This window comes from Oreochromis aureus, linkage group 6 (assembly GCF_013358895.1).
Source record: "Oreochromis aureus strain Israel breed Guangdong linkage group 6, ZZ_aureus, whole genome shotgun sequence".
NCBI classification, from domain to species: domain Eukaryota; kingdom Metazoa; phylum Chordata; class Actinopteri; order Cichliformes; family Cichlidae; genus Oreochromis; species Oreochromis aureus.
The window spans coordinates 21,484,520-21,499,869 of NC_052947.1; the positions used below are offsets into that span (position 1 = coordinate 21,484,520).

The following is a 15,350-nucleotide window of genomic DNA, read 5'->3' on the forward strand; positions in this document are numbered from 1 at the left end:
TTGTCACTGCAGTCAGCCTGAGCGTGGTGTACGTGCGCCCGGCGCGTCATGGACACAGCCATTACCATACCTGCAACACTTCTTTTCACGGCACCACTTGCGCTTTTCAGACTAAATCCCGCGTCACAAAAGAGAGACTCACAGTTGTCTCCATTAGTTTCTAATGATATGCAAACTGGGTGCCAACCTACAAGTCAAATACTTCTTATGGGAGTGGTAGAAGCGGGAGAGATCCAGCAGCTGAAAAGAGCACGCACGTTTTTAAAAATATATAACTCAGTTAATAACTTTAGTTTATCTACAGGTAACATTTGTAAAATATATTTTACGGTTCTGGGCAAATACATTTGCAAATGAATTAGAAACTGATATCATCGAATGAAGTCGCCATTTGGGAACGTGTAACAGTTTGTGACTGTTTGTGCGTTTGGACACAAAGTTGTAGCGCTCATCGTCAAACTCCAGTCCCTGCACATTATGAACTGCAGAGGTTGTTCTGAGTGTATCTGCATGTCTCCAGCTCCTTATCAGGTGTGGAGCAGCAGAGTGAGGGGGGGACGGGGTGGAGCCACGGCAGAGCTGCCCATTCCTAAAGCTTGAATCACATTTTACTCTCTCCATTCACATTCCTGCTGGGAACCGCTTCATTCAAGGTCCAGTGTGGTGTTGGGACGATTTGAAGATTGTGGAATTCTGTCTGTCGCAGCAAGATTAGTTAGGACCATGGAGTTACCGCTTTTCCCAACGGTCGGAGAACATTTGCATCCGATTCTCTAGTTTGTGTTTTATCTACAGTGGATTTATCATGCGGACTTCGTCCTAACGGTGGAGTAGATCTGACTGAACTGTCTAGTCTGCCAGAGTGCAGCCGGGAGTTTGGTTTTATGGTGGAGCTGAGACCTTAAAAAATGATACTGACACGTAAGTTCATTTCATTCTTCTTATCCACCGAACTGCGTTTAGATAAGTGATGGTTTTCAGTTTGTATGAATAACGTGTCCGTCCAGTGAAGCGGTTTCCTGTTCGTCGGGGAGTGAAGAGTTCCCAAAAGTGCACTTTTTAAAGGTTATTTTCGGAATTTAAGATTTAAAGACTTCTACTGCAGGTTTAGCTTTGAGTGGAGGTTTTGGATAAACCATCTTTGGGGCGCATCGCTGCGGACTGTCAGAAATTCTCACAGCCTGACGCGTACGGAGTCCCGACCTCTGTTCACAATTCTCTGAATATGTCCGTTTTTTGTTGTTGTTTCTTTGATTGTTTGTTTGTTTTTGTTTGTATGTTTGTTTGTGTGACCTCCACAACACTAAATGGGGAATATTTTCTCACATAACCAAAAACCTACTGTAAGACTCCCCCTTTTACGCGCTCAGCCAAGAGAAGTTTCTAGCAGAGCAGCGCACACTTCACTGTTAGAATCGATGGTAGTGATCAAACCTTCCCCATAATGTGCCTAATTCAATTAGCCTAATTCATATTCAATTGGTTTTGAGATTATCCTGGGCATAGTACCAGCCCGCGACACTAGTGCCTATCGCCTCCAGTTTGCTTAACTGCCTGCCTTTTGCCTGACGGCCGACCTTTTGCGAAAAGGAGGGGAGGGGGGATATTGAGGGGGTGCTTTGTGGCTGTTTAAAGTCCTGTTTTCAGTTTAGTTTTGGCAGGCTTAGCTTGATTTGTGTGCTTCTCCTTTGTCCCAGCCGTTTTCAACGTTTGTTCCAACACATGGCTTCTTATCAGCTGCCTGAGGTTTGGAACAGATATGAGCGCAGTGAGGTTCAGTTAGCCATAAAGGCATTAAGAACGTGCTGAAAGGCGCGCACGCACACAGTATATACTCATATCCAGTCATTATGATGCAAGGTGAATGAACTTTATCTACAGTAACCACTAATCCAGGAATAGTATAATGCTGATATCATACTACTATGCAAACTAGGAATAGAAGGACTATCCAGTCAAAGGCATAATAAAGACCACTTTTTTTTTCTTTTTTAACTGTCTTTTTTCAAGCCTAGGTGGGATGAGGTGAACCAGCTTAGATTGGGGTTGTTCTAAATGAAGGAAACATGCTTCATCTGGATTCTTTGTGAAACAGGAAGAAGCTGTGACCTTATCTGGAAGATTTACATCCAGCTGTTTTCTTCATGTCCTGTGAGAAAAGTCATATGTTCGCTGCTGCTCTCACCTTCCTTTGGCTGAAGGTACTGGGCTGTCCTGGGATCTGTATGTTAATGGATTGCTATCAGGGGAGGGGTGCTGGCAGGTAGACTGTCATCTGGTCGCTGAAAGCTTCTCAGAAGCTTTGAATAGGCCTGGTCACCTGATCCAGGGCTAGGGCCCTCCGTGTGAGCATAAATCTGTCGGCAGGGGGTCTTTGGGGTTAGCGCTGCGATGATCCATCTGGGACAGCCGTGTGTTTGCGTGTGGATGTGTTCGTGGATCTGTGCCTTCATGCCTGCGCCAGCTGGTGGTTGATAACTGGAATGGAGCATGTTAGTAACTTGATTATTTTTTGTGTGTGTCAGTGGGATATAGCTTGAGAACAGCCAGATGGTAATATTCCTGGCACCGTATCACTTAGCCAACAGCCAGGCCTTCTCAGTGAGCACCAGCTGTCTCCACCATGGAATCACAAAACATGATACCCATCAGAAAAAAAAAAATGTCCATCCTTACATTCCACTAGTGGAGCACAGGAGGGATTTTACATTGGTCACACTAAAAAATCTGTGACCTCCAGTTGTTCTTCGGTTTTCTCACATGTATGTGTTGTGATTTCAATTTTAGTCTTTTACAGGCTTGTCCTTGTCAGTGCTTAGGTGAAGGACAAAAGCAAGGCAGCATCCAGGCTCTGGTGCTCTGCTTATTACGTCTGAGCCAGCCACAAAGTCTGGCCTGGTTTATCACATCACCTATATAAACCGACTTTGCGGTCCCGTTGGAAAGACCCACTCTGAAATGAACTTCATTAGGATCTGACGACTCCTTTTTGGGTTGTTATGCAGTGGGCACTTGGAAACTCAGCAGTGATCAGATGACTCAAGATAAGCCACCTCAATTCACAGCAGTGGTTAGTCAAGCATTCTTCTCAGTCTACCAACTTCAAAGCCCCAGCATCACTGTTAACTGTATAGAGACTCTTGACCTCCAGTTTGCTATAGGTGGGGGAGCAGCATCCTTTGTTTGCTTGCTGCTGACAAACTCCCACTGGAGCTGAGCATTCAGACTCAGCCAGCCAGACCCCGTTGCCTCCTGCACTGGGGGTGGGAGGTGGGGTGGGACTGTGGTCGGCAATTGTGAGAATTTCCTGCTACCGGAAGGGAGAGAAGAGAAGAGAAGTGGCGAGCAGAGTTGAAATAAGTAGAGACAGCACAGGAGATGAGGGTGAGAGCAGGGAAAAGGAAAGCAAAGAAAAGATTTGGTGGATAATTTTAGAAGTTGATACTCCGGGAAAGTGGGTAAAGCTTGACTGGCTGCTCACCAGATGAGCTGTGACCAATGTGCACGAGAAAAGATTCTCGTGATCCATATGAAATCTCTATTAGCATCAGCTTGGATCTTATTAGTCGTGTTATCTTCTGATAATCATCTTCATCTTTCCAAGCGAGAGGGAGTGTGTCCCACTCAGTTGTCTTTGCTTGTTCATATTAGTCAGGACTAGTGTGGAGCTGACTTGTCTTCATTTTTTGGCTATAAGATGATGCATTCAGAAATCAATGTGGCTAATTATGTCAGAATGTTGATTATTTGTTGGAAATGTCTAGACGAGGCCACCTCATTCCTTTCAGACGTTCTTGTCTGTTCTGAACTTGTGATTATCCAAGTTCTGCCTGCCCGTCACCTCGACAGTGGTTCTCAGACTTGTTCTTAGAAGCTGAAAAAACAACACACCCTACACACAAATACCACAATGCAAAATGAAGCAAAGTATCATAGCAGCAAAGTCCTGTTTAGTTTTCAAACAGAAATCATACTTGGCTTCAGGCCTATTTTTCTCCCACTAATCATCAGTGGTCCCACCTGTAGTGGCCACAGTGTGCCAAACCAACCATGTGGCTACTGGCTTAAAAAAAAAGAAGAAGAAGCAGCCAAACATGGGAGAGGTTTGGCGTAGTTATTTTTTCCAGCTGAGAATTGCATCATTAGCTCACACTCTGAGTTAATGGCACAAAGTGACAAAGTTCTCATAGAGTGGTGTACAATAAGTTTCCTTCAAAAGCAAGAAGATGAATCCTCCAGGAATTAGACTGAACATGATGAGATGTGAAGTGAGCTGGATGTAAATAGCTTGCCAGGACATGTAGTATTTTGAGTAGTGCCACTGGCTTTGAACCTTTGACTCACTCCGTATGTGTTATCCTTTCTTGAGCCGACTTGGCACACACACATGCAGAATAACGCGGTCATTATCAGGGTGATAAAACTCACTTTTCTGCTTTCTCGCTGCAATGTTGAGACTCTAAGTGGGTGCTGCAAGATATTTGTTTAGAGTGGCTTTGTAGCCATCTTTAACCACGAGGACGTTTGGTAAGTACACACAATCGCCGGGGCCCGTGTTTGTCTTGGCTGCCTCCCCGTCTATTATCTGGCCTGGAACAAATGAAGGCAGGGCTGCACAGCCAAGTGGTCGGTGGCCACTGCCGCGCTGCTAAGCTGTCTTCCTGTGAGGGAAGCAGGAAGAGGAAGTGAGGTAGTTCCCTGATCAGGGCTAGGGAACCAGAGTGGACAGTGAGTGAAGAAAAAAATTGAAATACACCCTCAAATCTTTTTCTATCAAGCTAACAAAAATGTTAAAGGCTAGGAGGGCTGTTTAAAGATGATTTTTTTTTATGGCCTGAGTTCCTGTGATATTCTTATAAATTCCTTTTGTTGCTTTGTTGATCCGGCTTTTGATTCTTCCAGATGCATGTGAGTGCAAGTGGGTGCTGCTCTATTGTTAAGAATGTTTGTGCCAGATGCCCCATGCCCCTGTCCACTTCCTGTGGCCAAACAAAAGACAAAAATATTCTTGCTTTTACTCTGTGAATGAATGGACACAATGTAGCTCGGTGACAAATATTATTCAGTTGGATCCATCTGCGTGGTGAATGCTGCTGTCTTTATTTTATTTCCTCGGCACAATAAGTTCACATTATGTCACTGTAAAATAGATTTGACACACATTCTAGCCCAGTAGGGTGTGTCACTGGATAGCATCCCAGCAAAAGGCACTTATTGGCTCGCGTAGCTCCTTTTCTGGGGACTGGAGGGGGGCGTGGGGGGTGGAAGGCCAACCATGTGTTTGCATGTCTAATTTGCATTTCAATAGCTTTACTGTCTTTTGAGTGGTTTGTCTTTAAACATGAGGTTAGTCAATGCAAACACACACACACACAGACTTACTTGTGCACACACACACACGCACATTTATACACGAGCGAGCACAGGAATCTCTGGCCCTGTGCACTGCTTGCTTTCAAGAATGCTGGTATAATTATTGCTTGGTTTGTACTTTCCTCTGGGTTCACTACACTCCAAAAATACTCAGCTGAAACACACACACACTAACACACTTTTTCTCAGGCATACAGCTTCACATCCACAAGGAAAAATAGCGCACGTTTGACAAATAACGCTGAAGCGTAGTTGTTAATGTGCCATTTGACACTGCGGTGCGCGCTGGTGTCATGGTAGTTGTTTAAAGGAAGTTGGAGCCTCTGCAGTGGCAGTGGGGAGACTCAGTCTTGGTCGTGTCACACCTTGTTGTTAGTGGGTTTGTCTGCCGTCTAGGCTTGTTGTTGGTATGTAAATGTCGGTATATCGCTTAGTCCAGACCCTTTGCAGCTGAAGTCTTCCTTGACCTCTCTGTTTCTTGTTCTCTTTTTGTGTTCTTGTGGGAAGATATATATAACGCGTGGAGCAATTTAGCTTTGAAATGGGGTGTAACTGCTTAACGAGTGAACCGAAGATATAATGCACTAAATCCAGTTTCTTTACGGGTGGTTATGATTAGCTAATTACACTCAGCCAGACACAGCAACCCAATTAAACTTGCCATTGTAGCAGTTTGTAAAAGCAAGAACTTTTGACTGTCCTCCAAGTCTTTTACTGGCTTTGTCACTCAGGCTTTGTTTCTCTCAAGGTTGATCTACATGTGTACTTACTATCATTCTAGGAACTAGGACACTGTAAAACTCTTCTTTTGGTCTCCTGTCTACAAACAGGTAGCTGCAGGGATAATGAAGCATTTATGGAGATTGGAGTCGTGCAGCCATTTGGCACATGTCATCTAAAAAGCTTTCACAGATAACTGGGAGACATCCTCGTGGCACCGTTGACACACTATAGACCTCAGCTTGTGTTCTAAGGGAGTTATGGGAGAATTTGTTTGTCAACCTTTAAGAAGTATGGAATAATGGCTTTTATGGAGAATCGGTACGAGCTCTCAGAATGACACATCTGAATGTTAAACTCCCTTTCCTATACTCATGCTAATCTTCAGTGTTTACTTGTGACGGTAACAGGAGGAAACAGATTCTCTTAGAAAACAACATGTTAATACTTTAAAGAATAAATGTTTTCCGTGGATGCAGATCCATGGAAAACATCGTTCGTGTCATGTGAGAAAAAGGTTAGGCTACATTTTCTGTCAGAGATATGTGATTCCTCTACATTACCTAGCCGAGAAGCTTAAGTGGAAGACACTTGAGAGTGTGATGGTGTGAAGTTTGCACGCATGTTGCTCTAAGCTCTAGATACATGTGAGAGGGGTGCGTGACGGAGTGTTAGATAGCTAATAAGGTCAAGGAGTTCACATTTGATAAGCTGCTAACATCCTGGAGGGTTCCAGAGTGTTTTCTTGGATTGGTGTTTAGACTTGATAACTTTATTAAATGATGTTTCATTTACACTCGTGATGTTATTACAAAAGCCACGCTCATGTCTTTTCATGTTACTACGCGCTTTTTGACATGATGCGGTTCTTCCGTAACCCTTAACATGTGTTTCACTTGTTCTTCTCCGTAGAGATCGAAGCCAAAGAGGCCTGCACGTGGCTCCGAGCTGCAGGGTTCCCGCAATACGCCCAACTTTATGAAGGTAAGGAACACTAGGAGACACCGCAGCCCACTCAAAACTGGTACATGACTGATGGGTTTGGGTTTTTATCACTTTGCAATAAGAATTATTTTTATATTTAGTTTTAAAAATGTAAATTTAAAAACTTCAGCAAACACACAGCCTAATATTACAGAAGAGCAAATGAGATGTGTGGGGGGTTTTTTTTGCTCTACATCCGTAAAGAAATCCATATAAGCCCCAGCAAGCTGTACTGTATTGCAAACATTGCCTATGCTTTGAATACAGTCTAACCTATGTAATTATAGCTTTCTGCTCCATCTGAAGCTACACCTACGATGACAACTGATTGACAAAGAGTACTTTGCATGACCCTTGAAATATAAATAAGCACCAAAGTACATAAAACATTCTTCACTCCTTGTAGGTCTTCTTAGCTATACTACTGCATGTCAGGGGCATACCAGTTCCCTTTATGTAAGTAATTACAGAATGATGACAGCAGTACCGAGCTGCCATTGTCAGCATGTCACTGCTTATTTCCACTTAACTGTGAAAGGTTTCCTATTTGAGTTTCTGCACAGGTGTTGAGACCTTTCAGACAAAAAAAAAAAGCGATACAAAAGTGCTGAAAACCGCGCTTGACTCATTTGTAGTAGTAGTAGGAATTGCTCTGTTGATACGTGACACATATTTCCCTCCCTTATTTCCATGGGAGATTCTTTATTGTCTGTGCCGTCGAGACTATTGCCCCACTAAAGATAGGCAGACTGATAGGCCTGCTCCAGTACAGTACAGGTTAAAGGTGCTGGCCCCATGATAGCATTTTCTTATCAGCGTGACCCCTGAGGGTTTGCATGCAGCAGTCCCATTTTGGGTTGGGCCGACATTCCAGAAAACCTTGTAATATCCAGCTGTTCATTCTTGGCATTCAAGCTGGAATTTCAAGGCATCCTCACTCTGCTTTTACCAGTCCAGCGACTGGGCGAACAAGTGACCTTGTTATTCAGGTAGACCAGAGAGAAAGAGCGAGAAGCAGAAAAGGAAGTGGGACCTCTGAGCCACATTGGAGTACCTATTGTCATTCTTCAATCAGTCCCCTGTTCTCTCCCCCTGTGTTGCATATCCCCCCTGCCTGCTGGGTCTGAAAGCTGCAGCTGTGTTTGTTTGGTCGACTAAGACGCTACTTCCTCTTTTAGCTTTTAATCAGGGCTGTATGGGTGGGTGGGAGCGAGAGGGGGAAGGTGGGTGTTTGAGTAGGTGGGTGTCTTTGGAGCTGAGGGTGGTATCTTTCAGTTTTATCTGAACATACTGATCCAATCAGTGGCAGGGAGATGCCGTCATGTAACCTGACTCACTTCTCTCTCTTTAGACGCCCAGTTTCCCATTGACATTTCTTCAGTCACCAGGGACCACGACTTCCTCGATCGGGATGCTATTGAGGCTCTCTGCAGGTGAGATTACAAGTCATGCTTAAAACCCTTCATACGCCTTTTATCTTTCTTTTGATGGTATGTGCCTTTCTTCTTGTTCCTCATCATCTTCTCTCTCTCTCTCTCTCTTTTCTGTACTATCACTACTTTTCCCTCTGATGAAACCATGAGGGCATGACTTCAAAAAGAGCCATGCTTTGGAAAGTTGCCGATGAGATAAAGGAATCGCACGATAAGCAACCGTGCACTTCCCCTCCCTGTTTGGTTTCAATATGTTCTTACCTTCTTCTTCCTTTATTTTCTTCTTAGTCTGGAACTGATAGGGTTTATCTTAGTCGTTAGAGTCTTTTGTACCATCCTCCCAGGCACATAACTTTCTCCTTACATCACTGCATCTTTCTTTTTTATTTCGTAGGGGACACAAAAAATTAGACTGCAATTTCTACCTAAAACATAAACATTTAAAAGGCTTTGAGCTTTGTGAGCCTTCATTTTATATGTGAAGTGATCCAAATGGTTGCAATTATCATTGAAGAGCACTGGGTTTGCATTCTAGTTGGTCCCCCTGCCGTCCTTTTTAGCATATGAGGAGGGGACTAATGGTTCTTTAATGGACTCAGCCTCTTCATCAGAACTCGATCCTTAAGTAATAAACCACAGCAGGTGTTCCTCCATACATCTGGAAGCTATCATCTCAGTGTCTCCTCTTTTGGCAGCATTTCATCCCTTCCCCACATCCGCAGCTATCCTTGAGTTCCCATCACTTCATCTCTCCATTGTTACGTGAGCTGTTCTAAGAGCTCTTCAGAGGATGGACCCCCTTCTCCAGGTGGCTAAAGGGATAAGCTTTCTGTCCCCTCCCTGAGGTTGCGTCGGCACTCCAGCAGATTTCATTCTCTTTGCCCTCTCTCCTTCTCTTCCTGTCCACGTAGGGATTATCCCCTCCGCATCTCATTAGCCAGACTGGATGCACCCCAGATCCTTTTTGTCTTGTTTCATCTTTCCTTCCTTTACACATCCTCTCCTTGTGTTCTAGTGAAAGTTGGTGAGGTTTAATGTTTAAAGCCCTTGCAATTCAAATCTAACCAGTTGTGCGTGTGTTTGTGTTTGCAGGAGACTGAACACCCTCAATAAGTGCGCTTTAATGAGACTGGAGATTTCGCCACAAAGAAAAAGAGTAAGTCTACATGCAAGCACTTGAACTACCCTCCTTTGTGAAAAGCCACTTTGCACATCTCCTTATCCACAGTTGCACCGCCTCACCTCAACCCACAGTTCGCACTTGGCCACAGGGCAAAGCTGCATTTTCTCTCATCTCGTTTAATGAGAAGGCACCTGTTGAGTTCATTTCTATACCAAATGGGTTGTGGGATAGTAGGGGAAGGGAGGAGAGCTTTAATGTCGAAATGAATGGGTTTCTTTGACCAAAACTCCCCCCATCCACTTAAAGTGTGCTCACCTTCTCTCTCCTAAAATACTTCCTCATATTTCTACATCTTTCAGTGATTTCAGAGGTATTATAAAGGTATGTTTTCAAGCAGTTTTTCACACCAATTAAACACCCACCAACACCAGCTCTTAAATGTCTCTTTTAAGGAAGCCGTCCCAGTGGAAAGTGTTTTTCCTCCTTAGGATAATTCTGTAAAAATCCCACTTTTAGACCAGTCATGTTTCAATTAAAGCAGAAAGTCTAGACTGACAGACACTGTCACTTTGTGACAAGAATTTCTCTGTTTTCTACAAATCAACCAAATCTAATGCCCTTAAGGGCTACATAGGAAGATCCTTGTTCTATGCGTGGTGGTATTCATTAGGATGACCCTTTCTGTGTCACCTTTCATTTCAGGAGTCAACAGAGAAGAGCAGAGGAGTCAAAGAGGTTATTTGCCTCCTCGACTCCTCCGCTCTTGCGGGACAACAGCCTCCCACCCCCACGCCCAGACAGCTTAGGAATGCATTGATCTCGTCACGTCTTTACATTCCCTCTCTTAAATCTCCATCTCCTCGTCTCCCGTTCTTCGTGGTTTGCTCATACTGTCTGCTGATTATAAGAATAGCTTTCATTCTGCAACCTCATTGATGTGGCAATCAGAGTGTCCAATCAGTGTGATTTGCTGGTTTGATGGTAAAAAATGGTTCCAGCTATGATCACCAGTGAGTGCTGGTTATCTCCCATTACAACCAGAATAACTGGAGAAACAGGCTATGGTGGTATAGAGCAATGTTGCCAAAATTACTAAATTGTTCTTTTTAGGTGAATCCTCTTTGCACCAGGATAGATCACAATCTTTATTCACTTTTTATTTGAAACTAAGCATATAATAAAGCCCTTTGGGAAAATGATTTTTTTTTCTTTTTCAATCAAAGTGCTTATCTCCAGGATCTTTCATAAAGGAACTTCATTTATAAGTTTTTTGGTGTTCTAATGAGTCCAGATTTGAGGCCTGTGTTTGACTTTGATTGTATACTATAGACGTCAGTTTTGTAGGTGGGTTGAATAAGAAATTAAAAAATATATCAGTGACAGCGCTTGTTTTACTCTCAAACCATGAGTGCCTGTGCACAAACAGATAACGACTGTGTAGGTGTGTGTAGGCGGGGGGGGGTGACCCCAGTCTGGCCGGCTACATTGAGAGCTATGGGGTCAAAATGGAATTTCCTCAATGCCCTTCGGGGTCTGAGACAGATTAACCAAACTGGGGGAGGTGTGTGCATTTTTGTAAAGGTTCATATACATTGAATGTGACTCTGCAATGGCCAATTTATTCTACTTATTTTTTGAGGTTTTCTGGCTGACCATGAATATAATTACCTCATGCTTCATGCTAAAATTTATACACTTCTTATTATAAAAGGCCTTGTGTTATGGAAGCTTTTGACAGCCATTGTATATAATTATATTTCATGTAGGTTAAAATTAGATCCATTCTAAAATAAGTTCCATAACTGCAGAAAGTTTCCTGGATCAAGGTGAGGAATGTTGGAAAAGAAGTGGAAAATGTGGCAGTGAATAATGTCACCAACTGTTTCTCTCCCTCCCTCTCTTTTTTCCCCTTCTCTTCTTGCTATTCCTTTCTCTCCCCTCTCCCTTCCTTGGCCCCCCTATTCATCCAGAGTGAGGACTCAGATGAGGATGAGCCTTGTGCCATCAGTGGACGCTGGACCTTCCAGAGGGACAGCAAGCGCTGGTCTCGGATGGAGGAGCTGGAGGTTTTCTCCGCACTGCCCACAGATGCCTGCCAGCCCCCATTTCCCAAGGACCAAGCATCCCAAAAGGGCAAGCTCACCCTCAGAGAAGGCAACAGCTCGGAGAGTGTGCTGACCGACCTCAGTGAACAGCCCGAAGTCGGCTCCATCCACAGCAGCGGGAGTGGAGGGAGAGGAGAAGAGAAGACGGACGGTGCTCCTCTGGTAAACGAAGCTGCTCCCCCTAATGCCACCCGTGCCAGCTCAGTAGCTAGCATGTGTTCATCGTCAGGCACAGGTGGGTCAGGATGTGCTAATGAGGACTCTCTGTCTGACGGGTTGCCTCCATCGCCCCTAGAGACCCTCAGGCAGTTTACCTTTGATGTAAAGACGGGGGTCGCGGGACGAGGGGGAAGTCTGGACCGAGGATCCGGCAGCAGCAAAAGCACACGTTCAAGAGCTAAGAGCTTTCTCAAGAGGATGGAGAGTCTGCGGCTCCGCAGTGGCAGCTCCACTAAGAGAAAGAAGAAGGGGGGCACCGGCGGAGGCAAAATAGAAATCAGCGGCCCTGTCGCCAAAGAGGGTCTCGATGATGACAAACTGCGGAGGCTCAACTGCGTGGATATCTCCAGTCTCAACCTCAACCAGAATCTTAATCACCATCACAATCCTGCCCAGACTATGACGCTTAACCGCAATCGCTCTGTATCCTACTCCACTCAGACCAGCAACGGAAGCACTGGAAGTACTGGGAGCAGCCAGTCGGAAGCTAGCAGCGGGAGTGCAGTGAGCACACCGAGCCCAGTGACTCGAGCTCGCAGCCACAGTGCGGCGGCAACCTCCAGTAAGCGAGGGGGAATGTATTTGGAAGGTTTTGATCCTTTCAGCCTCCTCCAGCAAGCTTCAAATCAGCAGCAAGCTCCCAAGTCTGCCCCACCCGTCCCCTGCCACGCTAGTAATGGGATGACAGTTGATGAGCAGAACCGCAAGAACAACTACAGCGTGCAAGACAACAGCGGACAAGTGGAAGAAGAGGAGGAAGAGGAGGGCATGATCTTTTTCTATTTACCAGAAGGCCATAAGCCTGGAACCTTTCCCAAGGCCCTCCAGGATGGGAGTTCACGCAGTAATGATAACGGAAACTCTGTGATCCTCAGGGGACGGCACAGCAGACGTCAACGCCGTGGCTCATCGGGCTCGGTCGACAGCCGTCTGAGTTTTTATGACAACGTCCCTTACACGGAGAGAGAGGAGGGAGAGGAGGAAGAGGGGGATGAGCGCAAATTAGAGGAAGTGCTTCAACACGTCAGCGGCCTGCAGCGTTTCGTTAATGCCTGGTCTGAGGATGCGGCTGGTGAAGAGGAGGAGGAGGAAGATGAGGAGGAAGAAGGCGACTCGGATTCAGCGCTGGACTCGGCCTCCCCGTGCCCGTCCTCTCCTCTGCAGAACCGCCTGGAGGAGGCCGAGAACGGAAGCGACCAAGACAGCACAGGAAACCCCTTGGGCGAGGGGGAGGAAGGAATGAGGGAGAGAAGAGACTCTGGTGTCGGAGCATCTCTAACCCGAACCAGCAGGTGAGGGAAGAAAATTCAAAACCATCTTTTTACAAACGCAGATCATCAATGAAGGGTCGGTTCATCCAGATTTTAATTTAAAGAAAAAACAGAGGTTTGAAATCCTTACATTTTATAGTAAGGTGTAAACATGCCAGATTAGAGTACATTTGGTCATTTATATCTATAGTCTCTAAATCAGGGATGTCTAATTCATTTTACATTATGGGGCATATACTGCCCACTTTGATCTTAAGTGAGTCGAGCAGTAAAACCCATCTTTTTTTTATCAGTGTAAAGAAGTTTAACTACACATTTAATACCTGAGATATAAGAAAAACAAGTGCAGTTTCAACATAATGTCTCTTTTTCTACATGATAAAGAAATGCTGTATGAATAGCTGTGGGGAAATCTTTATTTGTAGCCAAAACTACAGTTAAAAGTCCAAAATTTTTGCCCTCCTTCACATATTTTCTTAAGCTATCGAGTGAGCCAGATTGAAGTCTTTGCCAGCCCGGTTCTGGCCCTCATACCCCTGCCCTTGATTAAACAGCAACTTTGACTCTAAATAATTCACAGACCACACTGTTAGCCATTCTCAAAAATGCAATTTCATGCATTTTTTTATATAACAAAATTTTATGTGCTACTTTTAGTTTTAATACTAAGCGGAAAGTCTCATGCTGCCAGTCTTTCTTCTGTAAAAGGACAAAGCAAATCTGAATGCAGCACTGAGGTACCAACAAAAAGAGTTTTACATAAAAAGTGACAGCATAGGATAAACAGGGGGACACGCTGAGACTTCTCTCCTTATGTAATGCTACCGAGCGCTCTGGAATGCTGCTTGGTTTCCATGGGGACCGTTCCTGTGCTTTCAGGAATTCACAGGCAGACTTACGTTCGGCGAGCTTTTAGTCTCAAAGACAATCTCTTGATTGATGTGTACATAAGTCCTTGTAATCCCCAAACTGATCACTTGGCACATAACAACTACAAATACTGTGTGTGGCCGTGGGTTTTATTCTCTACGTTTATGCATGAACAAAAGCATGAGGCAGATCCCGAGGGTTAAACTTGTTCTTTCTCAATCGTCATTATTCTTCTCACATCTCAATTTGTGCTCTGCTCGTCTCCTCCGATGTACTCCAGACCACAGAAACTCCGCTGGCCCAGCTTCCAGAATTCCCATCGGCCCAGCTTGGCCTCCGCCCAGCTCCAGATTAGCTGCCAGTCTGTGCTACAGATGAATCTGCTGCAGAAGCTCTCCCTTCTGCAGCTCACTGCTCTACTGGAGAAACACACCCCTACAAACAAACATGGCTTCAGTTGGTGAGTGGACTGTAGGGAAGGCTTGTGTAGGGGAAAGCATTAAGAAGTGTTTTTCTTTCTTTCTTTTTAAAGCTTCATGTGAAATGGCTTCTGCCACTGCCATATTGTTCCTCTAAGTAATGCCCTTTAATATACCCATTCAGCCAGCTATTAACCCTCTCAATCCTACCCATCTCCAAATCCTCTCCATCTGCAGGTTGTTGTATAGTGTGGGGATGACTGTCCACAGAGGTTGGGTTTCACATTCTTTTCCCAGGCCCATAATTGCTGGGAAGGGGCGTACATAGTCTTTTTCTCAACGGGGCAATCATGGCAGTTCACACGCGAGGTGTTGAGCTCCAGGCTGAAAAGAGCTGCACGCAATAACTGTCCTTCCAAACTATCTTCTGTACCACTTCTAAGCTTAAGGTCTGGGCTAATTTTCTGTGCTCTCGTTTATTTCTTCATTCTTGCTTTTTTATCTTAAATTGAACACTGGGAGGAAAAGAAATTCTGTGAAATGGACAATTTCATGAAATTCCCTGAAATGAAAGCAGCTGAATGTCACTGAACATTCTTCACATTACAGTAGACTGAAGTGTCATTGTGCTAAATTGCTATAAACCAAAGTGCTACCTAGAATCGGTTGTTTTGAAGAAGCTAAAGTTAAGGGAAAAAAATGACTAGAAGTGGAAAAATCACATTAATTCTGTGTTATTTTTCTGCTCGAGGCCTTCTTTTAAACAGGAATAGAAGGCATTATGACAGTCTTATGACAGGTTGAGGCTCACTGAAAGACAGAGTCCAATTGTT

General features: G+C 44.6%; 1 protein-coding gene across 4 annotated transcripts in view; it reads left to right on the forward strand.

Annotated features, from left to right (window-relative positions):
- The window catches only part of dlc1 (DLC1 Rho GTPase activating protein), a 93,981-nt gene that overhangs the window by 70,361 nt on the left and 8,270 nt on the right, over positions 1–15,350 (forward strand). For 3 of the 4 annotated variants that reach the window (XM_031750966.2, XM_039613477.1, XM_039613478.1), the window contains 5 exons: positions 7,006–7,077; positions 8,429–8,510; positions 9,603–9,666; positions 11,604–13,249; positions 14,379–14,558. In XM_031750966.2, coding sequence (XP_031606826.2) covers positions 7,006–7,077; positions 8,429–8,510; positions 9,603–9,666; positions 11,604–13,249; positions 14,379–14,558 — 2,044 coding nt within the window. Of the gene's footprint in view, positions 1–638; positions 922–7,005; positions 7,078–8,428; positions 8,511–9,602; positions 9,667–11,603; positions 13,250–14,378; positions 14,559–15,350 lie in introns of those variants that run through there. The other variant, XM_031750965.2, reaches the window with a different exon arrangement.